This window comes from Lethenteron reissneri, chromosome 21 (assembly GCF_015708825.2).
Source record: "Lethenteron reissneri isolate LAM-NWPU_2019-01 chromosome 21, ASM1570882v1, whole genome shotgun sequence".
NCBI lineage: Eukaryota > Metazoa > Chordata > Hyperoartia > Petromyzontiformes > Petromyzontidae > Lethenteron > Lethenteron reissneri.
Window position 1 is genome coordinate 15,292,881 of NC_083799.1, and position 25,156 is coordinate 15,318,036.

Consider the following 25,156-nt stretch of genomic DNA (forward strand, 5'->3'; position numbering starts at 1 on the left):
TCCTTGCAGTGAAGAAAGCTTCAAATCTAGAATTTAAGTGTATACTTTATAGAAATGCTACCACAACTTATATTTAAAATATTCCACTGAAATTATACTAACATTGTGCCAAAAGGTTGTAAGTTCAAATCGTAGAAGCAGTTGGGTTTACTGTCCAAACATCCCTCAAATTTGATGTAAAATGAAAAGTACAACTTTCGTTGTACTAGTGCGGTAAACATTTGAAAGATATTCTGTCGGTGTCCGTAAAAAGAAAAACTGAGAACATTTGAAGGCATGTCAAACTCGAATTGTTTGATTTATGGCCCAGAAGAGTTGTCGGCGAGCATATAGAGTGACGAGGCTTTATGGAGGAAACTGCAGGCTGACGCCACTGAAGTTGCGTTCTCTTTGTTGATGGAAGCCAAGACCTACCACTATTCTGTGCGATTCATCTCAGTCACACGCGGTGGGTCGTCAATGTGCTTTTAAGTTACGTTTCAAATGAAAATATAATGACCAAAGCGCTTAGGTCCATATGAAGTCCAAGGCTTGTGTTATTGGTGATATAACACAGGAGGCTTCCAAGTCTTCTCCTGAAGTTCAAAGCAGGTGTTCGTGGGCGATTGATCAGTCCCAGAAACTGGTAGGGGCTATACAAGACACCGTTTCTTATACCACTCTCTGACATGCAAGAAAACAACACCGCATGTAGCATTATTGACACCAATAGTGCACTTGTACTTTTAAAGTTTACATTTTCAGTGTATAATTACATGTTGAGAACATCATTGCCAGGATGGATAATTGATGTAGCCTATTCATTTAGCAAGATGGTTAACAGAACCCAGCCACTAAAAAGCCGAAACATGCAGGCACTGATATTCTTGGTTCTTTTGGTAAATTCACGTATAAGGGAAATATTATGTTATATTTTTATTATTTTATTACTTCCCTTCTACGTGACTTTACCGAAAGAACCAAGAATACGAATCCCTGCTGTCAAAAAACTTTAAATCGAAAAATGCAGGGACTGGGCCAATACCGGAACTCAGCCAATGCCTTTTGTAGCAACTTGACATGGTAACATAGCTAACACAGTTGATTAATATCAACGTAGTTGCATACCTTAATCCTTTAATTGAAAATATTTTAAAGGGTCGCATGAAGTGCACAAATGGTGGTGATTTCATGAATGCAGCGCACCACTCGCTAAGCTACTTTGACATGGGGAGGCAATTCAAATTGTTTCTGAATACTTGGCCAGGTTAAAACCACAAACATTGTTTTCTCTATTCAAAGAGGCCAACAATTTGGGTGGACCGTTATTCACCCAGCGCTCATGCCACGTTAACAATCGTTCATCAAGGCCAATGGGGATTCGTGAACCCACAGCCTGAACACAGCATAATAAACACTGCTGCCTGGGAAGTGCTGGGGAATTCGATTGCTGTGTAATAGAAAAACATGGCTTTTGCTAATTGCATGGTATTATGGTTATAAATAAATACATTTTAATCTGCTGTCTGAAAACACCTATATAATACAGGGTGATTAAAACATTTTTTACCACTTATATGGGACTATCATTTTTCAAACTTCAAATCTAGAACTATAATTTTTAATGGAAGAAGAACGGCTAATACACTGTAACATGATAACAAATGTATGTTAATAACTTCAAAAAGTCAGAGTCTCCACTTGTTCGCCATCATTGTCAACACGTTGCCTGGAATCTTCTCCAGGTGGTCTCCAGAGCCTGGAGGCAGCAAATTTATTGTGGTGTTGTTGCAAATTCTCGGATGTGTTCACATTTTTTTTAGGCACCCTGTACATTTAATATAGGGAACGTATGACCGAGCTACGAGTACAATATTGGACGCTTACTTTTGTAAATGCAGTTTGAATGTGAAATTGAAACGTGTTTTTACAACACTACCTGCACTAATGTACTAAATGGCACATGACATTCAGCGCGAGGCTGATCCATGCTACAATGTTGCTGGAAAATCCGTTTAACACGTAGACTTTCGCGACCAATATCATCCAAAATACAGGGGTTTTTGGAGGGGTTAGATAGTGTAAAGATATAGACGTGTCTTTCTGGAAAATATCTTAGGGTTTCATCGCATTCAATGGAGGCACAAATATAGGACGTACTCAGTGGTTGATTTGTATTCAAGAGGTGCTGCCAGATTCCCTTCGCATTTCATATATTTCCAACGTTAGGGCTGCATGTGCATCGTTTCAAAGCACTGGCCAGAAGCAATGGGACACCCACGTAATGAAATGTGTCTGTTCATTACACTTTTACTTTTACTGTGTAAACACTGCCACCTTGTGGCAACTATATGGGCGGTCGTTGCCGATCCAATGCAGGGAGCATTTCATCATCAGCCTGTGATGATGATGATTGAATATATTGCCGCTTATCCGTGAGTGTATATTTTCAAGATCGGCGAGATTTTGTTAATTCGTATGCAGTGAACATACGTGTTGAGACGATCACTTCCATGTGCTTTAAAAGGCATCTAAAGTTAATCAACTTTGAACAAAATGACCACACTAAAAACGTCAACATCCAAAAATACGTTTAGATGACAGCGTACTGACACAGAGATATGTACTACAAGCACGAAACTTCGATGAACACAATCCAATTCCAAACCTGACTTTGCATTGCAACAATGTTTCGCTTGACAAATGTTTTATTGACAAAATACGAGTCGACATTTTGACAGCAATATTTGTAATATTATAGTGTGCAGACTTTAAAAAAACAACCATTGACAAGGTAAATTATATCTGGATTTGTAAATGCCGGTCATTACATGATTTGTTTGTAGGCACCTGCCTGTAAACATTACTTGAGTGTAAGAAAGTAAAAGTATAGAAAGCACAGAGAGCGGCTTGGGTCCCTGGTCGGGGGCTTTCTTCAGCTGCTACTCTTGTCTTTGAAGACTTGAGTTTCAAACGCCGTTGCACTCTGAATCACAAAGGGATCAATGTCATACATTTTGCTCGGATAACAAAACAGCTGTTTAAATATTAGGCAATTTGCTTCACTGTATTGCCCGTTATTAGGCAGCTTTACTACCATATTGTACTGATCAAAAATGTTCCGTATTTTATTCACCGTAGAGATATGTTCACAACATGGAGTACAGAAAGGAGAAAAAAACAATAATAAAAAAACATGGCCCAGCATATTTGCACACTCCCGATTCGTAATTGCTGTTCACAAAAAATGTTGCCGCGATAAGTTAACAGCTGCGCCAAACAGCTTCATGTGCGTACTCTATTTGGGTCATGGTTTCCTTAAAAAAAGGTGTGCAGTTAATTTGGTGAAGATTGTTTACATAACAATATCGTGTAACACAAATATGGCAAATACTGGGTGGGACGACCTCCAGTCACTATTGCATGGGTCTCATGTGTCCAGTAACGTGTGATGACCCCCACACAATGCTCAGCTACAAATACGGGGCACTGTTATAGCAAGATCCTTGGTGATGCTTAATGTCGTAAAAAAATCTATATATATTAACGGGAAATTTGTGAATGTGTGTCTGTTCGAAATGTTTAGCATACTTCCTGACAAGCAACAAACTTGAAATTTGGCATGTGGGTAGCTTCCAGACTGTACACAATGCTAAAAGTATAAAAATAGACTTTTGTATTTTTTTTTGGGGGGGGGGGGCGCAATAATGGATATATTTTGCACGACAAGTGAGCGGTGACGTCACATCTGTGATGTCACCCGCATGCGGCAGCATTACGAAGTGTGCCTGCTGACGTCACGCATCCCACCCTCCGCGTAGGCCGTGTATTAATCCAAGACAAGAATCCAAGTCTCGGGCGAAGCCGGCTAGTAAAGCTAGTATAATATATAATGGGATGTTTAAAGCTAAGATAATAAAATCAAAATTGCTGAAAAGGTGTGTTTTATGTGCGTACTTTGGCATCGGGCAGACATGGTCCAAATGCTTCCAGCAGCAAATTATCTTCCCGGACGGACTGCTCAAAGTCAGCATACGAGAGTCTGCTGTCATGGTCGTGGTCCTGAAATGTCAAGAGCACAACAAATACAACACAGGCTGAAACTATATTACATATTGATCCAGTAATCTTCAACACAGGGCACCGCTTGAGGCAAGGTTAGTAAGTACACAAGCTCTAAGCTGTGACATAGGTGGAAGTGTGTGTTATATACTCTTAGTGTACACAATAAAAAGTCAGCTGGATGGCATTGTGGCCATACGAATGGAAGTTGCCAGTGAAAATCCCAGTTGGGCACCAATCCAGCCCTCACGTCCCGAGGCGATCAAATGAGCAGCAGGTTGTGTGGAAAAAGGCCACATTGGATGTCCTCCAAGGAGATTGGTTTGAGCCGTAGCAATGTTGAATTCTCACCACTGACTCAAAGCCAGCAACTAATATGGGACATACACAATGCTTGTTTCAGCGTGGGGACACACTTGTTATGCATTTCCAGGATCGAAGAGGTACCATTTTTTTGAGAGTGATTTCAACCAGGTCTTTGATGCCTTCGTCAGGGTCCTCTTCAGATGGTTGCTTTATCAAGCTGCTCTTCAGCAAGTGGAACATCTCCTCCCGTGAAACGTACCCATCTCCATTAAGGTCGTATACCTCAAAGCAATCTGTCGTCCACAGGAGCATATGCATGTCATCAGTTAATTTCAGTTAGTGTGCATAATCCAAGTAAAAACATCCATGTTGGTTGATATACACTGTGTATTATTTGAAATATGTTCTTATGCAGTACAGCAAATGTCCAATAATTTGTAGTCCAATAATCCGTGCATCCCTGTATTTCACAGATCAATAATTGGTGGTTTGCATCTGTTCCCGTAACAAGTGGTACACCGGCGACAGATTGAAACGCTTAGTGGTCTGCAAACTGTGATCCGTTTAAGTGGGCAGGGTTAATGGAGAGTTGCAGAGATACAGCTGCAGGAAAAGGACTAAAGTAACACTTTTATTGTATTGTATTTTGCAATTCTTTTATTTTTTACTTACGTCGCAAAGCCTACCTCTGCTGACATAATTTTTTTATAAAAAACGATTTAAGCATTTTTTATTGTCTTGAATATTATATCTAAAAATGCCAAAAGAAATTGCTTCAACATACACTAACATACACCTATTGGTCCATATAAAAAAAAAAATCATATAATCTGCAAATGTATTGTGGATTAAGTTAGCCATAAGTGGTTTTCCACGTTTTCCCCCTGTAATCTGCAAACTTTTCACAGATTAATGGAATCACGTGGATAATTCCAACCAATTTCCATGGCGCACGGCGTCAGCAAAAACATTGATTCGTGGGTTATATAAGTTTAAGCTCACGAGGTGCACCAGATTATAGAAACTGCCATAGTGTCTGAAGAATGAAGCTACATCTGCAAGTTGGCCAAGAGATGGCAGAAATGCAATGGATTCATATATTGATGCACAGGAGCTTTTCATGTTATTCTCTCGTGTGTGGGGTTTCTCCGATTACTCTTGCCGCATGCCAAACACTCATTCATGAATTTTGCTAAATATCCCAATGCGGGACCTTCCTTCAAAAGTCTGCAGACTAGAGAGACTTTACTGGTTTAAATAAAAGGGCATTATAATGTGTGGGATGTTTATTTAGTGTTTAATAAAAAAAAAATTAAATGTGCCTCAATAATGCAGCTTATTAAATCCATTTGTGTCTTGTGTAGCCTTTTAAAAAGCAGTAGTAAGCAGTACAGAATATTAAAACAACTTCATATCTGTGTGAAGAGCATGTGCAGATGCACTGCAGTCACACAGAAACATCAATGAATGTGCTTACATTTCATCCTCTCCTCCAGCGTTCCACGTAAGAAGATTGCGAGTCCTTCTACCCACTCTTTGCTGCTGATGTAGCCATCGTTGTCCTTGTCGAACGCCCTAAAAACTTCAGTGAAACACATCATTGCAAAAATAAGTTCGTGGAAGACCAATGGCAATATGAAGGTTATGAGTTGAAATCATGGTCGTGGGTTATCTCGACTTAACATCCGTCTGGGTTTAATACATTTGGTACAATGTTGTGGGTAGTCAAATATGATCATTCCTGTGGAGGGATTGGTCCGTATCATGGAAATATTATTTTTATCAATCAGGTGGTCACTGGTGGAGATGAGCATCATGCTCATTTGAAAAGTGGGACACTTTTTGTTACTTAAATCAAGTATCGAAGATTAAATGTCTCCAACACGCATTACACTTTCTCATCAATGTGTTCCGATTTCCGTCTCTGAAGGTAGATTTTAAGCATGCATCTCTCCACGCTCCTTTGTGCACTTATCAGCGGATTATTATTTTTCCTCATCAGTATATGATGATTAAATATCCAATGTTTTGTAGTGTTTGAACAGTTGCAAGCCTGTGCTGCTGAGACTTAAAACACATCCACGCTAATCAATATAAATAAGCAGAAAATACACCTTCCCATATCAGTCCCTCCACGTGCAACACCTTATTTAACATCCCATCAGCGGCACGGCTTTCTTGAAGTGCGTAATTTCATCAGCACTGGCTCAACTCATCAAACTCCATATCGGTTTCACCATTCAGTGTACCGTCAGCCCTGAGGCTTGCTTCAACCAATGTTAACCAAAGAGGGGAGGGGGATGGTGGAAGCGTGACAGCGTTAGCCACCTCTATCCATGATCATGTCGTCCGTCATGTTGAACATGTTGTGCAGAATGCTCCTGAAGGGGTTTCGCTCCAGGCCGGCCCTGGGTCGTCTCTCCGTGAAGCTGGAGAGGAGCTTTGCGTAGAACCCCAGCAGATCCTCCACTTCCTTGCGGGTAACTGCACGCATTGCACACACATACACACACATGGGGACAGCAGAGAGCTCTCAGAGGGCAGCCTGATTGACGTCAGCGTTGCGAAGTGCGATTTTGTCACTAGATAGAGCGACTTTTTGGGTATTTCCTCGTGACAACATTGTGTAAAAGTGACGAGCAGTAGCGAGCGACTTTTACTGGAGGCAACAAATGCATAGGGGCCGTCCATAAATGACGTCACGCGATTTTGGACGATTTTTGATCCCCTCCCCCCCTCGTCACACGGCGTCACAAAAAGTCAGACCCCCCCCCCCACAAATATGACGTCACAAAGCTCTGCCCCCACCCCCCAAAAAATAAAACATGCTTCAAATCGCTTTAAACTACTGTCATTGCAGTGTGTATTTAATGTGGCGCTGCACTCTGATGTTGTTGGAGAAAACTATTATAAAAAAGTATATTTAATTAAGTAGAACGTGTTGTCTATATTTATTTAAAGTTGCGCATTTGAGGTGACGTCACATTTCTCAAACTCCCCCCCTCGTCACACGTCGTCACAATTGTCTGACCCCCCCCCCCCCAGGTGCGTGACGTCATTTATGGACGGCCCCATACCAGATTTAAGAGCGATTCCAGCTATGTTGTACAAAGCATCCCGTGTATGCGTTTTCATCAAGTAATACTTGCCATAACAGGCTTCAGCAGCAGAGCAAGCGCCTCGTAATCAGGTTATAAGTTCATACCTTGGTTAACTCAGCAGATCATCCCACTTGAGGGTAGATAAAATAGCTACCACTTTCTGCTTAGCGTAGTGAATAGTGGCTGTGCTATAGATTGGCCGACGCCATGGGAATGAGGAATATTCACTTCACTCCAAGGCCGCAATATTCTAATATGCTCAAAATGTCCCCCCCAATATATTGCTATAAAATTGATTTCTGTTTATATGATTGTGGTTATGGTTGTACTTTATTAATCTCTAATTTCTGCCATTACATACAATGAAACAAGAAAAGGTAAAAAAAAAAAGAAAAAAACAGAGCACTCTAATACACTATTAGACATTATTGTTAAAATAAATAAAAAGTCCATCCCATGTGTTAGTGAATTTTTTTATATTTTAGGCAGGAAATTCGTTTTAAAATTTAGATTTTTTTTCTGGGGGGGGGACCGCCAGACCCCCTGGAAGATTTTGTCCCCCCCAATGTTGACTCCATGGCTACGGCCTTGCTTCACTCTCATAAGAGAGTTCAAGTTAATTTATTTCAAGTTCATTTATTAGGTATTGCCCTGTGAGCCATTCGGCTCTTGAGAGGACGCCTCAGAGACGCGAGGAGGAACCACAGACGAGCGGGAAGGCAGCAGCAGCAGCAGCCACGCGGTGAGCCAGAACCACCAACAAGTGCCCGAGCTCTGCTGTCCTCTAAATGTGAATGCGTTAAGGGCCCATAAATGAGTGCGGGAGGAAACTTGGGCATTGGGGGAGAAAACCCGGACACATGCGATGAGGGGACAACACAGCACTACCCCGTACGGAGAGGACAGTCCACACTTTGTTTAACATTTTTGCGACCAATATCATCCAAAATAACGGGGGGTTTTTTGGGGGTTAAATCGCGTAAATATATAAATGTTGTGTCGTTAAAACCCGCCACCACCCGACACAGCCAACTAGTAAGGGTTGTCACGTAAACAGAACGTGGCCAATTCGTCACTAGTACAGCACACGGGTGTGTTGGAGAGCCAAGCCACAACATTTACAATCTGAGTACGACGTTTCGCCACTGACCCCCCCCCCCCCCCACGGGAAGAAGAGGGGGGGGGGATTTTGCAACAATCCGCGTCTGATCCACCAGCCCTGGCCGCTGCCTCCTCCACAGTGCGGGGTTTAGAGGCCACGCGCGTAGCGAGGAGGACATCGCTCAGACTCGGCTGCCGTGATCGTGATGCTGATCATTCAGTTTTACTGGTAGGAACCTCCTGGTTACACCAGCCCACAGGGGATTATTGTGTCCGTCCGTCGTGCATCCAAAAATGGGAGGGGTGGGACTGAGTGGAGAGAGGAGGGTGGAGAGGGGCTGGGTGGGGAGGGTGGGGAGGGGCTGGGTGGGGAGGGTGGGGCTGGGTGGGGGTGGGAGGGGTGGGGCTGGGTGGGGAGGGGCTGGTCACCCCGTGGTGCCCTTATAAAACTCAACGTTTAACCTACTCACGCCGGCTTGTGCCCGCCCTCACAGTCGGGCATATTTGCGGAATACACCACGCCGCCGTTGACCCTGGCCATTGACCGAGCAACCCAACGTTCCTACCAGCTCCCTCCGCAGGAATGTGTTTTAGTTTCATTTATTTGGTATAGCCCTGTGAGCCATTCGACTCTTGAATCTGGTGCAACCACAACAAACAAAAACATGAACAAGAAAACATCTTAAAGTGAACAAAAAAATCCAGGAAAAAACTGCAAAGTCTTCCAAAAAAAGCACCGTACACCAACGCTGTGTGCAAAAATCCCAGTGGGATGCAAGTCAAACAAGAACAACAACCACAAGACAACTTAGATTAAAGCCATCAGTCTAACTCCGTACTACAACAAACAAAACATGACCAAAGCAAAACACGTGTTCGAAATCACCAAAATAAAGCCACAAAAGCAATGAGACAGTGATCATAGGAACTGCCCGGATTTTCACAATAAACGACACAAACAACATGTACCACCAAGCCCTGATGATGATGATGGTGTCACTCACAGTGCTTGACGCGTTTACTCAGCGACTCGGCCAGCTCCTGCAGCTTCTTCCCACTCAACGCGGACGTTTGCGGCATCGCGGGGAGGAGGTGGGTGACGAGATGGGTGACGAGGTGGGTGACTAGCTGGGTGACGGGGTGAGTGACGAGGTGAGTGACGAGGTGGGTGACTAGCTGGATGACGAGGTGAGTGACGAGCTGGGTGACGAAGTGAGTGACTAGCTGAGTGACGAGGTGGATGACGAGGTGAGTGATGAGGTGGGTGACGAGGTGGGTGACTAGCTGGGTGACGGGGTGAGTGACGAGGTGAATGACGAGGTGGGTGACGAGGTGGGTGACGAGGTGAGTGACTAGCTGGGTGACGAGGTGAGTGACGAGGTGGGTGACCAGGTGGGTGTCGAGATGGGTGACAAGGTGGGTGACGGGGTGAGTGACCAGGTGGGTGACCAGGTGAGTGACGAGGTGGGTGACGAGGTGGGTGACGAGATGGGTGACGTGGTGGGTGACGAGATGAGTGACTAGCTGGGTGACGAGGTGGGTAACGAGATGGGTGACGGGGTGAGTGACGAGGTGACTAGCTGGGTGACGAGGTGAGTGACTAGCTGGGTGACGAGATGGGTGACTAGCTTGGTGACGAGTTGTGGGTGACGAGTTGTGGGTGTCCCGGACACGCGGGCGCCCAGTGTATTCTCGTCTCCCCGAGCGACCGAGCACGCCGCGCATGCGCACAGCGATTCACGAATCGAACAGTGGAGAGCGGCGAATCGATAATTTTCGATGTGGCGCGGATACTCAGTCAGAGCTACACGGTGGGACGACTGCGTGAGCAGACTTGGTGAACGTGACAGAGAGAGAAGGGGTGTGGGGGGGGAGGAAACGATAAACAATGCAAACGAGTGGGTCAATTTGAGACAATTTGTTCTTGAATCGATTTGCAACACGGAATCGTGACGAGTTCTAAATTCGTTTGGGGTCGTGGATCGCGTGTACCGCCTTGGGGCCGTCCATAAATGACGTCACGAGATTTTGGACGATTTTTGACCCCCCCCCCCGCTCGTCACACGGCGTCACAAAAAGTCAGACCCCCCCCCTCAAATATGACGTCACGAAGCTCTGCCCCCCCCCCCCCAAATAAAACATGCTTCGAATCGCTTTAAACTATTGTCATTGTAGTGCGTATTTAGTGTGGCGCTGCACTCTGATGTTGTAGGAGAAAACATAAAAAAGTCTATTTAATTAAGCAGAACGTGTTGTCGATATTTATTTAAAGTTGCGCATTTTGATTGTGACGTCACATTTCTCAACCCCCCCCCCCCCAGGTGCGTGACGTCATTTATGGACGGCCCCCTTCCAGTCGGGGCGGTGTTAACGGCGCGTCGAATAATCGATTAATATCGATTGCAATTTATCGATCACAATATCGATTGCGATAAAATACTCGCGTCGAACCCCGTGTATTGGTTTGTGTTCGTGTCTTATTTTTCGATTTAAAGCTTTCGTGACTGCAGGGATTCATCTTCTTGGTTCTTTCGGTAAAGTCACGTAGAAGGGAAGTAATAAAATAATAAAAATAAAACATAATAAAATAATTCTCACGACGTTTCGGCCACAACGCAAGCAGCCGTCCTCAGGTGAAGAACATGTCTGTCATTTAGACTCAGGTGAAGAACATGTCTGTCATTTAGACTCTGTCTTATCGACATACATGTTCTTCACCTGAGGACGGCTGCTTGCGTTGTGGCCGAAACGTCGTGAGAATGATTTTATTATGTTTTATTTTTATTATTTTATTACTTCCCTACTACGTGACTTTACCGAAAGAACCAAGAAGATGATTCGTGTCTTATGTTCACATGGTAAGACACACACACTGTGCAGTGCAGCAGATCGCATCGCGAACGCAATGCCTGCACTCTTGACACTCTTTGCACACGAGATGTTTCACATCTTAAGGGATTACTCCGGGTAAAATATTCGAATAAAGTTACAGAAGAATCACCGTGCGTCGATTATTGCAGCCAGCAGTGGATACACAGCGTGCTGACGTCACCACGCCGCCCACCCGCTCACGTTGCGTGCTGACGTCACCACGCCGCCCACCCGCTCACGTTGCGTGCTGACGTCACCACGCCGCTCACCCGCTCACGTTGCGTGCCGACGTCACCACGCAGCCCTCACACTTTCACACGGTGCATGCTCAGTCGGCCGGCTCACGAGAGGCGCGAACGGGTGGGGGGTGGGGGGCGGGGGCGGCAGCAGCAAACGGAAACCGGGGGGGCCGCGTGCGCGGTGCATGATCGCTCTCTCCGCGCACCGCCTTCGCCGCGTAACACGTGACGGCGTGCGCGAGCGCTGATTGGCCGTGGGCACCTTCGCGCAGGCGCGCTGGACGCGTTGGGGGCCGGGACCGGGCGGTGCGGCCGCGATGGCGGAAGACTCCGAGTCGGCGCTGAGCGCGCAGAGCCTCGAGCTCGAAGACCCCGACACGTGCGGCATCGACGGCGACAACGAGGACGAGGCCGAGCACGACGACGGGTACGGAGAGGATGTGGTGGCGGACGAGGGTGTGGGGGTGAAGGCGGCGTTGAGCGAGGGGTTGTGAGGGGGGTTGCGTGTGTGTGGGTCTGGGTGGCGGTGGTCGACCCTGCGCGACCTGAGGCCCAGGAGGAAGGAATGGGCGACTCGGCTTCGTCGGCTTCGTCGGAATCATCGGCGGTGTTTCGTTACGCGTCTGTTGTCTTTTCATTGAGTCGTGGTTGTACTTGGTCGTTCTTGCAGCCGGTACCGTCACACATCGGCAGCAGCAGCAGCAGCATTTCACCTCGTCATTATCATTACACCGCCGATTGTTGGACCTCATTGTAATAATTGCGTTGCGGTAGTATCAGGTCAAGCTCGTCACTATCATTGTTAATCGTCAAGTGTGACGATTATTGCGCGTTAGTCCTTGCTAATTACCTCAGATATCACACATTGTATTTACGCATTCGTAGCATTAACTCGCCATCGTCCCACCTCGTCACATTCGACGTGAAACACACCGCGCGATTATTGCACTTATCGTTACAAACATAACACCTAATCAATAACACCTCATCAATAGCACCGCTTCACATTAAACATCAGCGATCGTGAGACGAACACATCCCCATCATCTTCATTATCGCCATTAAACGTCTTATCCAGTTGCCAAAGTGTCACTCTTGTGGCCAGCTTGGGTTCTCGCCTGATTATAAATAAACCAAAACTATTACAATCTTACATACACCTCGTGAATTAGAATGTATTATCATTTATCTTAACCAGCGACATTACCGGCTCATCGTTAACCCCGTGATTTATTAACGTTGCCATTATCAAACAATTGTTCGCAGCGCTACAACCTCGTTGTCATAGTTAAACTCCGTCGTTTTAAAAATCAACATGAGGTTATTCATTCATCTTTAACACCCCCCGCCCCCCCCTCCTTAATTAATCGATCATTACTCGATCATTGGCACGAGTACAACCGGGACACGATGGTCGACTTCACGATCACAGAGGGCGCACGTGTTACAGTGATTGCTGATCTTCATAACCGTCGTCATTCAGTCATCATTCATCCGAGCTGTCATTAAAACCTCGTCACGCTTCAAGACGCCTCGTCCAAAGAGCATCTTCATCTAAACGTGGCGAAAAAGAGCGGCCAACTTCTCATCCGCCGTCGTCATCGTCGTCTTCACACATCAACATTACACATTTTGTCATTACGTATGATCAGCGTCGTCGTCTTCACCACCACCACCATCCCTTTTTTTATTTTAGTAAAGCCACGATTGTTGGTTGCGGGTCGTGGCGGTCTTTTTGGCCATGCGTCGTTCGCCACGTGGGTTTCAGACGAGCGGGCGGGAGGGAGCATAGAACGGACGTCCCGAGTACAGTACAATTTTTTTTAGTTTGCTGCATTGCCCCCCTCGTGTTCGTCACACGTCGTTCAACACGGCGATCTGAGACGCACACGGCTCGTCATCAATCGCCATCGTTAAACGCGATTGCACATCATAGGCCATACTTCGTCGTCCCACATCATCATCACACATCACACATCATCATCACATCATCATCAATCACATGTCAAGATGAGCGGGGAGGGGATTGCTCCTCGTTACGGTGATGACGATACACTTATCGTTTACATGTGTCGTCGTCGTCTTTATACTCGATGATCGCACCTCACCATTGCACACCACGTGCATCATCATGACAAATGTTAAGGGGACGGCCCCCGCATCATACCGAGCATCATGACACTTCGTTGTAATTGCACTATCGCCACACACACACAACGCTATCGCTGGGGGTTCCAAAGCAGGTGGGAGACAACTCTCACTCTCATTGCACCTCATCGCACATTCAACTTGGGCATTGTTAACCTCGTAATTACGCACCATTATTATTCATCTCATCACCGCCACAAACAAATACACTCCCCCCCCCCTTCACCGCGCGCATCCTCTCGTCATAATTACACAGACATTCCGTCACCAAATGCACGCCGGGTAATTACAACGTTTCGTTAAACATACACTCAAATCGCATAAACATGCCGATTGTTTTTTTTTCATCATCCCACAATAGAAGAACATCGTTATTACTCATCGCATGGCCAACTGAGTGGGGTCACGAGCAGTTGTTGGTCACACGTCATCACACCTCGTCATCATCGTTGACCTTGCCATTGCACGTGCACCTTGTTAAATCCCACACATCGGTGCGAAACATATAATGGATCACCTTCACACACCGTGCACACGTACAACCCTTTTTATCAGCCCGCTGCTGGGTGGGAGCCTCTTCCATTATTTAAGGGGAGTGATCTTCCCAAACTTAACTTCGTAAGTCAATGCGGGTTGGTGCAGGGCGTAGGAGCGTTGAAGTACAGTACAGTCAAACAATGACGTTTTCTCCATCGCCGTATGCTGCCCCCCATGGTATCCCTGCAGCAACAGCCTGTAACACCTGCCCATCCTCGCTATCCAAGCTCAACTCTGCTTAGTGTCATTTTTCTTGCACCTCCCAGTAGCATGGTTGGCTACGTACGGCGCGAAAGAAGTTCAACGTATATCGCAAGTTGTCTGTGCATTTGCGTCATAATTATACGTCACACGTCATCATTATACTTTATTACAGCTACAAATCATCAACCTACACTTGATCAGATCAATAACATAACCTGATCATCACATGTCATTATACCTCATTGTTGCGTATCATTTCACCATCTGTATCCTACACTCGTCATTCATCATCATCTTCCACTTCCTCCCCACCACCTATCTCACATCACTCTACACCTGAACGCACAACCCACTCCATATTCCTCTTCTACTTCCTACATTGTAACTCGCTCTCACCACACGTCGCCTTAAAAACTACCTCCTCATCTCCTCACTGCCATGTGCTTGACCCTATCCGAGGTGATTCACTTCCTGAACTCTCACGCTCACCTCTCTCCAGCTTGCCACGCTCGCCCTAACCCGTGCTGCGTGTTTATGCGTTAGGAGTCCCAGTGGGGATCCCGCTTCAGCAAAGAAGAAGAAAAAGAAGCAAAAGAGAAAAAAGGAAAAAGGACTTACGAAGTCCGACTCTGCTTCAGACTCGCAGGATGTAAAGGTAGATCCAAGACTTTTAGTCTTCTCTGCGGTTGTGCCACACTGACGTGCACTGGCGTGCTAGATCTTGGGCTTTGATTGACTGCTGATTGGTTAGAGTTTACGTAATATATTCTCTCGCAACCATATAGCCGTTGGTTTGGCATAAAGCTCGTGCAGTTTCGGCGAGCACGTGGCAGTCCCATAGTTGTAAATCGTCTTTGTTACTTGATGCGGGTCACTGCCGTATGTGAAGGGTAATGCCGTGACCGCCGTTCCGGTGCAGAAGCTGCAGGATCTGCAGCGCGCCATGGAACTTCTCAATGTTTGCCCGGGCCCTGCACGCAACTTGGAGGAGGCCAGCAAGCGCAACTACCAGTTCTGGGACACCCAGCCCGTCCCTAAGCTTGGTACGTGTCGGCCGGTGCCACCGCACATGCACAGTTGTGTACCCTTGCTTTCTCACTGATGGGGTGGACTTGCTTGTAGCTGGGAGAAGGGCACGCGATACATTGTTGTGACTGCCTCATTTTAAAACATGACTTGGCATACAACAGTGTGTGTCTGTTGCATTTAAAAAAATGTTTAATGTAGGAGCGTTCTGACAGGATGATGAATCTCATTACTTTGTTTGTCCTGAACAAAATACATTTAATCATATAATTCCAGCAAACCTTGGTCCAGAATGACAACCCATTACATGGATGTGGTTAGCGACGGGCCACGTCGCATATTGTCGACGAGTGGCCCCTGACTGGACTCAACGGTGGTCTCAGGGCCCTCCACGCTGCTGATGAAGCAACGGTCGCCTGTCTTGCCAAGACAAACATACGATAGTATAACACATAATAGAAGCAGACTAATGTCAAGCCAAACAAAGTCGTTCCTTCAACTGTATTCCTAACATCGTAGACAATGTCCGTTTAAGTACTAAAAATAATAATCATTGCACGTTATTTCCATTTCTCTAAAGACACATTTCTACGAATGGTCTCTTGTCAAGTGCACGTGACGTGTCAAGAAAACACAGCCTGCATTGTGGTTCCTATTCTCAGCCATGTTAACACAACGTAAAATGAATAAAACTAATGATACCGCATTACACATTCTCATCATCGTGCTGAAATATTACAGCGTATAGGCAAATATTCAAGTCCTGATTACTTCCAGTTATCTTCACAGATATTTTTATTCTAATTATTCGGTCATACTGCATCGTTAGTGGTGCACAAATTACAAAATAAATGCATTCATCAATAACCCTGTCTTAAAAGGAAAATAGTGTGGGGAGAGTGTGATGATGTGTTGATTAGGTAGGAGTATTGAGTCTCTTAGTTTTCATGTCACATAAATGGTTAGTGTATCCTCTTGGATGGACTGGCTGATGTCCAAAAAGCGGAGGCTGTTCACACCAAAAAGGCAATATACAATTTTCACAGTTTCTCCACCTCCAGCGCTTATACAGCAACGATGGAGATTTTGATAACTAAGCCAATGAAATGAAAGGTTTTTCACAGCAAACCAATTCCCTGAAGAGGTAGTCGACTGCATACCAATGTTCCTTCTCAGTAGATTGTGAAGCAACATGCAAGTAGTTAAGCGAAAGACAGGATAGGGTGTCAGTTGTCCTGACATACCACCCATCAAACCTGTATATCAAAAAAGTCCTTAATTTGAATATCCTAAGGAGTGATACAAACTGACAACATGATTAAGGAAACCACCCACCAGGTTGCGTTCCAGAGAACTTGCAGAACAGCTCTACGTGAAACACCAACAATAGCATACCAGGCACCTTCCCATGTAATCGGAGAAGCTGTAACATGTGTATCTTCTTGTCGACTGATACACAGATCAAATTACCCAGAGCATAATTTTTGACATACCATAAGTTTACATGCACAACCAACATTCAGTTTTTTTTTGCGTCACGCGCAAACACTGTGGCCTCCACTGCATTCAAAAACACTGGTGAATGCCTCGCTGATAGCTTACCCAACATCTTCGTTCAGCTCACGATGCAGACAAGCCCAAACCACTGGCTCGTCACTTCCACATTGGGGACCATAGCCCCAGTGACATGTCAGAAATATGATAGAAGGCCCACCTCATTTTCAAATTGAATACCGTTCAGCTAGCAGGACTGAGTGAACACCTCGCCTTCATTTCAAACATTGCTTTATTATTGCATGCTAGACAAACCTTATCCCTTGTTAAGTTAAAATATGGTGTACCTCATTTTGGAGCACACATTTGTTTACATAAGACATTTAATTTAATTTCTCAATAATATTGGAAAGCAAGGCTAAAAATACGTATAGAACTCGTTTTTATATTTCCTCTGATCAATGACCCTCCCCTGCTTGCAAGGTGCAGGAAATTCAAACCATTACAAAGTCCCTTTATCTCTTTTGACCCTTACATGTCTGGAGAATTCTTATACAATTTGAACTTATAATTGGGCCCAGGAATGCATTCACGAAGTTGATTGCGCATTAACCTCACAGTTAGCTACGTACAGTGTGGAATATGTTCAGCATGCATACGTCCACACTTGAACCATTCTTGCGATAGCGCAATGCGCCAGCAAGATTTTATAATACTTTCAATACTAACGTGTTTCATACTGTTTTTGATTATTGAAGGGTTCGTTTATGAATAGCTACTAATAGGTAACTATTCATATGCCAATTCAAAAATAGTTTAACAGGAAACATTTTTTGTATTTTCCTTTCAGGCCCCATGGTATAAAGTGCAGCCTCCAACTCGTACCCGATATTTCTCTGCCACCTTCATGTACTATGAAGGAGGGCCATCATGCTGAAGCGTCGCCTGTTATATATTCTTTTCAATTTAAAGGCAGCGTTATTGACGAATTGTTTGTTTTTAGATATCGTTACGAGTTGGCCTTAAGACATCCGCAGCCTCTCCATTTCTGTGTTCATGCACATTTTCATTCTGGTGGCAGAGGTGAATTATAATGTGACACTTTGACGTCGGGAATCATCTGCACGGTGTTATTAATTTCATTTGAAGATAAGCGTGCGTGTGTGTGTTTTACAGATGAGGATGTCACGGTGCATGGGCCCATAGAGCCCGACAAGGATAGTGTGAGGCAGGAACCGTACTCCCTGCCAGCTGGTTTCGCGTGGGACACTCTTGACATCAGCAATGCCGCTGTGGTGGGTGATGCATTTACCCCTAAGACAAGTGTCATACAATTGACTATTTCTAGTAGTTTAACATTCAAGTCATGCATTTTATGAATATTAGAATTCGTATTTATACTGGAGAAATCCGATGAGCTCTTTTTCACAGATGTATGTCCAGTAGGGGCCGGTAAGAACCGTTACAACAACAAACAATACAAAAACATTATAGTAGTGCAAAGTACAGGAAAGGTAAAAAATCACCCAAACAATGATCAGTTGGCAGTGCAATGGTCATTAGAAAACTAGCAGGTGACTTCATTAAAAAAATGTACAGTTAAAGGTTAAAGATAGGTCACTAAAGTTTAAAGAAATATCGTGAACTGAAGGTGTTGTAACTGTAATGGGTGTTTTTGTGTGTGCGCTGTAGCTGAAAGAGCTGTACACACTCTTGAATGAAAACTATGTCGAGGATGATGACAACATGTTTCGCTTTGACTACTCCCCAGAGTTCCTGCAATGGTAAGTGTAGCAACATTGCCTCTTTTGAATAAAACAAACTGTCGTAATTTTGAATATTAGTATGCATTTGTGGTAATGTCGGTAATATTATTTTTGCTTTGTTCCTTTAATATGCTGGTAAGGTTAACATCGAATCTCTCTGAATGCTCCAGGGCCCTGCGTCCGCCGGGTTGGATGTCCCAGTGGCATTGCGGCGTTCGTGTTGTCTCCAACAAAAAGCTGGTTGGTTTCATCAGCGCCGTTCCAGCCACCATCCGCATCTACGAAGTGTGAGTGGGGGGAAACATGGGGCAAGCTCGTATATGCATTTGTGGTCATTGGCTAAACTTTTGATGTCATTTAAATCCTGAAGTTAAAATCGGATTGTCTCCTCAAACAAGCAGGTGTGTGATACTCATCTCCATTGGTGGCTCTCAGGCAAAGGTGTACATTCCACATTTCCATTGTAGAGGCAAATCTTGCCCAAAGGTCAACCACGGTTGTCTTTTCAGTCGTACGACTAATTCAATTAGGCAACCTTTCAATTGTTAAACAGGCGCACAACTCACAGTGGCATTTGGCCATAATACAATTATCCCCTGCTGCACATTTCAAATAAATGATTGCAGTCAAATCAATGACTTGCACCTACAGAAACATAATTTATTCACGTGTTGCTGTGGCCAACTGATTACTTGAATTGCCATGTAAAATTTCCTTTTAATATGTTAAACATACAGAATTTGTAGATGTGCATCATATATTGTCACATCCATTATTTTCCATACAACAACACACAAAACCTTGTCGCAGCCACCATAAGCCGCGTTTTAACAAACGCCCGTTGTGTGTGCGCAGTATGAAGAAGATGGTGGAGATCAACTTTCTGTGCGTGCACAAGAAGCTGCGCTCCAAGCGTGTGGCGCCCGTGCTGATCCGGGAGATCACACGCCGCGTCAACCGCGAGGGCATCTTCCAGGCTGTGTACACAGCTGGCGTCGTGCTCCCCAAGCCTGTGTCCACCTGCAGGTTTGCCTCCCCTTGCCAAGCGCGCCCACTCCGCCTGCCTTCTGAAACAATCACTTTTAACTGCGTGGTGCCCCGAAGCACAATGTGGATAAAGGCATTGGAGGGTAATGTTATTTGTATACACATGCTCTTTGGAAATGTCACTAGGTTTAGTGTGTTCGAGCTGTTTGAAGGGTGAAGCATTGTAAATGGAAATATACTTTAACATACAGTCAAGTATATAATTATGACACAATTGACATTTTGTCCTTCCCTCGCACCTCCGATTAGCACGATTGGCTATGTACGGTGCGAAAGAAGTTCTGCATAATACATACATCACTGTGGTGTCTCTGACCATAATTAATAAAATAAAATGTAATTGTCAGAGCCTCACACTTGTGCTGGACAGCCCAGCATACACAGCCTACTTATCTCCAAGGTAACTATTTTTGGGGTTGAATCTTCCTTCAAAACAGTTATTCATCATATCCATCTGGTGTGCGTGAGAGAGAAGTGTGAGAAACGATGTTGGCCTTCCCTTGCAGGTATTGGCATCGCTCGCTGAACCCGCGGAAACTCATCGAAGTCAAGTTCTCTCACTTAAGCAGGAACATGACCATGCAGCGCACCCTGAAGCTCTACCGCCTGCCAGAGGTGGGCCACCTTTATTCTTGTTGGTAATTCGTACACGTGTGAGGACAATTGGCAATTACAGTCATCTGTGCAATTTTTTTTTCTTGAAAAAAATATGCCGTTGGGTGTTCCTTCAAGAGTTATTTTCGGCCTATCCTGATGCACACTTGCACCATGCCGCCAGTAAAGGGCTTGCAGCATCAACACATTCGCACAAAACGTATGGGGTGTAAATGAACGGCAATACGATTAGGTAGGGAGCCTTTCAAGCCCAGGTGACAACAAAGTGAGACAATAAGCCTCTTTTTAAATGGATAAGTGGAATAATACGCGAGACTATTTCATTGTTTCACGTTTCTTTTGACGAAGTATTGATTTAATTCGAATGTTTAGTTTATCTATGAGTCTGTTTGTTATACAGGAACTTATTATTATTGTTGTTGCTTCTCCGTCTTTCGTCCACTTCCCTTGAACCCAGGATCTGAAGACGCAAGGGCTGCGGCCAATGGAGGCGCGTGACGTGAAGCGCGTGCACGCGTTGCTGCTGCTCTACCTGCAGCGCTTTCACCTGACGCCAGTGATGGACGAGGAGGAGGTGTCCCATTGGCTGCTGCCGCGAGAAGGCATCATCGACACGTTCATCGTGGAGGTGGGAACACAAAGCCAAGCCGCCACCCCTGATAAGATCTATAATTCACAAACTAAGTTCTGTATCCAGTTTAACACGTAGGCTTTTGAGGCCAATATCCAGGTTGTTTTGGGTTGGATCGCGTAAATATAAATGTGGTGTTAAACCCGCCACCATCCGACACAAACTTGACTAATTGGCTGTCGGGTGTTGGCGGGTTTAACGACACATTTAAATGTACGCAATCTAAAAAAAAAACCTGTTAATGGAGAATTCTGTATCTGCTAACGTGTTTCACTTGTAACCTTTTCCTGCGAGCGCAGAATCCTGAATCAAAGGAGATAACGGACTTCCTGAGCTTCTACACGCTCCCTTCCACCGTGATGCACCACTCAGTGCACAAGACTCTGAAGGCAGCTTACTCCTTTTACAACGTGCACACCAAGACGCCACTGCTGGAGCTCATGAACGACGCGCTAGTCCTGGCCAAATCGGTGAGATAGAGGAGTGTTTACAGGCTTTGTATTTTATTACAAACAGCAACTACCCTATGCTATATTCTTGGTTCTTTCGGTAAAGGCACGTAGAAGGGAAATAATAATATAAAACAAAAAACATTTATATTTTTATTATTTCCCTTCGTGACTTTACCGAAAGAACCAAGAATATGAATCCCTGCAGTCACGAAAGCTTTCAATCAATACTCTATGCTAGTTTACCAAATACAGGTCCATCTCCGTCGGTTTTTCCTTTCTGCAAACAAACGATATAACCCATATATTAGTGTATTTGACTTTAAACTCGATTCCTTGTAATACTAAATCGATATGATAAAAATATGAAGTTACATCATACTGGTGTTTGGTTTATTGTAACACTTAGTCTTAATGTGCTGTTTAACCAAATGTGTTATGAATGATTGTTTTAAAACTGTGTCTCTCCACACTTTTATGATCTTATAAATAACCTTTACCATCATACAACAGAAATTTAATGCATTTTACTGATATGAGTGCTGCTCAGTTGAAGATGGAAACGGTTTGAAAGATTTCTAAGCTTGGCTTTAAGCTTTCGTGACTGCAGGAATTCATATTCTTTGGGTCTTTCGGTAAATTCACGTAGATAGACCGCTTGTGTTGTGATCGAAACGTCGTAGTTTTTTGTTATTTTCTTTGAACCTATCTACGTGACTTTACCGAAAGTCCCAAAGCATATTTCTAGGCTTTGTGTGTTGCTGGCCTCTGGAAATTCTATACTGTAACTCCCTCCACACCTTGTCTCCCTGCAGAAAGGGTTCGATGTGTTTAACGCGCTAGACCTAATGGAGAACAAAACCTTCCTGGAGAAGCTTAAGTTCGGCATTGGTGACGGCAATCTGCAGTATTACCTCTACAACTGGCGCTGTCCCCAAATGGGGCCCGAGAAGGTAAATCATCAGTTAGCATCTTTACAAAAATAATTAGTGATTGCCTAGGTCTGACTCCTCCGTTGTATTTGTAAATTCAAGTTGCTGAAGACCAGTCTAGACACCGGTAATGAGTTCGCAAATTTAGTAGGACTTGGAATGAAGATGCACAGTAGTTTGTGTGGAAAATCTCGACTTTCAGCTTCAATCTAGTCTGGGCTGCTGATTTTAACCATGGCTGATGGGGTGGTGGTTGTCTAGTCATTACATTTCCTAAGTGTATGATGGAAATTTCGATTTCATACCTTAGTCTGGATGCTTAGCAAAGTTAAAGAACATTGGGGACTGTTGTTGCTTTATTGCGGGTCATAGTTTTCAAATTCCATAATACATTGGTTGACAATAAGATATTATTTTAAAACGGTTCGTTTTACCTGAGATTATTAGATTGGTTAATTTATATGTGATTGTATTCAATTACATATCAGTTCACATATCACTTGATATATGACAGGGTTGTCTGGCTTGACCCCACCTGCATGTGAACTTGTAGTTGATCTGCATCTACATCAGACATGCAAAAGAAGCTTTAAACTCTCTGAAAACAGCAATATCAAAATCATTGTTTTGATGAGTTTGCGAGCGGATGCCTATTCGCACGATTTGCATCTTGACGTTCACCAGTGGTGTGATTTGAATTTGAGTGCAACCTGTTTTTATTTTGCCCTTATACAGGTGGGCCTCGTTCTGCAGTGAAAACTTGAGGAATTCCTGAGAAGCCAGAAGACCTAATGGAGAAATGTATGCTGTTCCGCAGCAGTCCGACTCAGTGCAGTAATTTGACTATGGACAGCTTCATCATTAAACACAAGGAGGATGTATGGGGGTGTGGAGCCCAGTTATGGTGTTTTACAAGTGAAAATCTCATAGGAGCCATACAATTTGGTAATCCAGCAAATACGGGTGGTGTTTAAACAAGACATATGGCCTTGAATAAACACTGAATACAGTATGTAATATGGAATACCATTGCTGGGATTAGTGTCATAAACATGAACATATTGAAAGGAAAACTGTTGTGAACAATTTAATTAGGCTTGATATTTTATCTGCAGAATGGAAAATATGGCATTTTTACAGATGTGTAAACAACTTTAAACATTTGTTGCATTTTAAAATTGCCTGACTCAGTGTTGCCCTGTTTTTTTTGTACAATTTCTAAGTTCTAACACTGTAAGAAATTAAATCCTGAGCTTACTTTATTGAGCTTGCATATACAGACTGCTTAGTTCCGTGCAGCTGGGGGGCTAGACATATTTATTATTAAATACTTTGCAATGACATGACAGATGCTGAATTGTACCATTGTCGTTGGTAAAGTTGGTAACTGGTAATTTAGCAGGACAGTATTCAAGTTTGGGTTTCAAAAAATTGATTGACCTTACGAGCAATACTGAAGCGCTTTTGACGAGTTATCGCACACTACCCACAGGCAGCGCGTCATGTCATCACTACAACTCTGCTGAGATTCCCTTGATATAAACGACATGAAAGCAGATATATGGGCACACCACAAACAGTTGCCTAACATTCACATAACTTGGTAATCTTTAAATTGTATAGCCTTAGCCCTAAGATATTAACATCCATTGCCATGTGACAGCAATTGTTAAATACTCATTGCTGTATCTTACTTGGGTAATATATCGATTCAGCGGCAGATCCCAGGGGGTTTTGAATTGAACTCCAATACAGTGTTGTGTTGTCCAGCTATTGATAAAATGTATACCTAAGGGCTGATACAGAAAGTTCAGGAGTGAGCGTTGATTCGAGAGCATTTTGAGTTTTTGCAGAGGTTTAAAAGTTGGAATCCCCCCCCCACCTGCCCTGGATCTGCCACATCAATAAATGCAATGTGGTACGTAACAAAAGCAAGATGCATTGTGGGGTGTCGGTGTTGTGCAGTGTGTGCACTGAATGAACGTGTCAGGGCAACTTTACTGGGCAATAAATTCCAGTGAGCTAGTGGACTGCCATACTTTGCCGATTCCATTTTACACCCAACAATCACTACACCGAATACTCCTATGTAATCATTTTAAGGCAATTGTTTATTGCCTTGCTGTTATTATTCACGCTTGTAAATGTGGTGGAAATTCCTGCCCTGTAATGCAGCGCCATTGGTGGCAGGATGAAGATTGGCATTGGACAGGAAACCAGAATGCACTGCAGCATTGGTTGACATTTTACATTTTTTACGTCATCCAAAGGTTTTTTGGGTAAGATCGCGTAAATGTGTCGTTAAACCTGCCACCACCCGACAGCTAACTAGTAAGCGTTGTTACGTAACAACGTGCCAATTCTTATTACTACAGCACACCGGTGTTTTAAAAAGCCAAGCCACAACATTTACAATCGGATTCCGACATTTTGTCAGTAATTGCAACTCGCTTCATCAGGCGACAGCCAGATTTTTTACGTCTCTGCGTGTGCATGGGTTGTTATGCAGGTGCAGTCATGTAATTTGCACGGGTGTAATATTAAACCATTTGGGCCAATTAATACCCCGATTTGCGCGCCCACTCACGTGGTTTTGCAGACACCGTACGGTGTCACTTGATGGATACAACGACCTGATTTGCGTCGCC

General features: G+C 44.2%; 2 protein-coding genes across 3 annotated transcripts; one reads left to right on the forward strand and one right to left on the reverse strand.

The window, feature by feature from the left end:
- Positions 1 to 2,414: 2,414 nt before the first annotated feature.
- CLXN (calaxin) lies at positions 2,415 to 10,264 on the reverse strand. The gene is made up of 6 exons (XM_061555322.1): positions 9,554 to 10,264; positions 6,676 to 6,831; positions 5,825 to 5,929; positions 4,489 to 4,640; positions 3,937 to 4,041; positions 2,415 to 2,965 (listed from the first exon to the last, which is right to left on the reverse strand). Exons 1-6 carry the CDS (start codon positions 9,627 to 9,629, stop codon positions 2,915 to 2,917), a joined length of 645 nt encoding a protein of 214 aa, XP_061411306.1. The 5' UTR covers positions 9,630 to 10,264; the 3' UTR covers positions 2,415 to 2,914.
- Positions 10,265 to 11,916: 1,652 nt separating this feature from the next.
- Positions 11,917 to 24,536, forward strand: LOC133345295 (glycylpeptide N-tetradecanoyltransferase 2-like). 2 transcript variants are annotated; one of them, XM_061555930.1, is made up of 12 exons: positions 11,917 to 12,086; positions 15,092 to 15,203; positions 15,468 to 15,591; positions 18,245 to 18,363; positions 18,761 to 18,852; positions 19,005 to 19,121; positions 19,690 to 19,860; positions 20,388 to 20,496; positions 20,954 to 21,124; positions 21,427 to 21,597; positions 22,392 to 22,529; positions 23,244 to 24,536. In XM_061555930.1, the coding sequence occupies exons 1-12, from the start codon at positions 11,977 to 11,979 to the stop codon at positions 23,262 to 23,264; spliced, it is 1,455 nt and encodes a 484-aa protein (XP_061411914.1). In that variant the 5' UTR covers positions 11,917 to 11,976; the 3' UTR covers positions 23,265 to 24,536. The 2 variants fall into 2 exon arrangements, with proteins under 2 accessions (XP_061411914.1, XP_061411915.1); XM_061555931.1 differs by having other exon boundaries at positions 15,471 to 15,591.
- Positions 24,537 to 25,156: the final 620 nt, after the last annotated feature.

Coding starts and splice junctions, on each gene's coding strand:
- CLXN (XM_061555322.1), bottom strand. CDS start 9,629: ATGCCGCAAACGTCCGCGTTGAGTGGGAAGAAGCTGCAGGAGCTGGCC. Junction 5,930..6,675: donor CGACATGATCATGGATAGAG/GTGGCTAACGCT, acceptor GTTTCACTGAAG/TTTTTAGGGCGTTCGACAAG. Junction 4,641..5,824: donor GCTGGAGGAGAGGATGAAAT/GTAAGCACATTC, acceptor TGTGGACGACAG/ATTGCTTTGAGGTATACGAC.
- LOC133345295 (XM_061555930.1), top strand. CDS start 11,977: ATGGCGGAAGACTCCGAGTCGGCGCTGAGCGCGCAGAGCCTCGAGCTC. Junction 15,204..15,467: donor CAGACTCGCAGGATGTAAAG/GTAGATCCAAGA, acceptor GTTCCGGTGCAG/AAGCTGCAGGATCTGCAGCG. Junction 22,530..23,243: donor CCCAAATGGGGCCCGAGAAG/GTAAATCATCAG, acceptor GCCCTTATACAG/GTGGGCCTCGTTCTGCAGTG.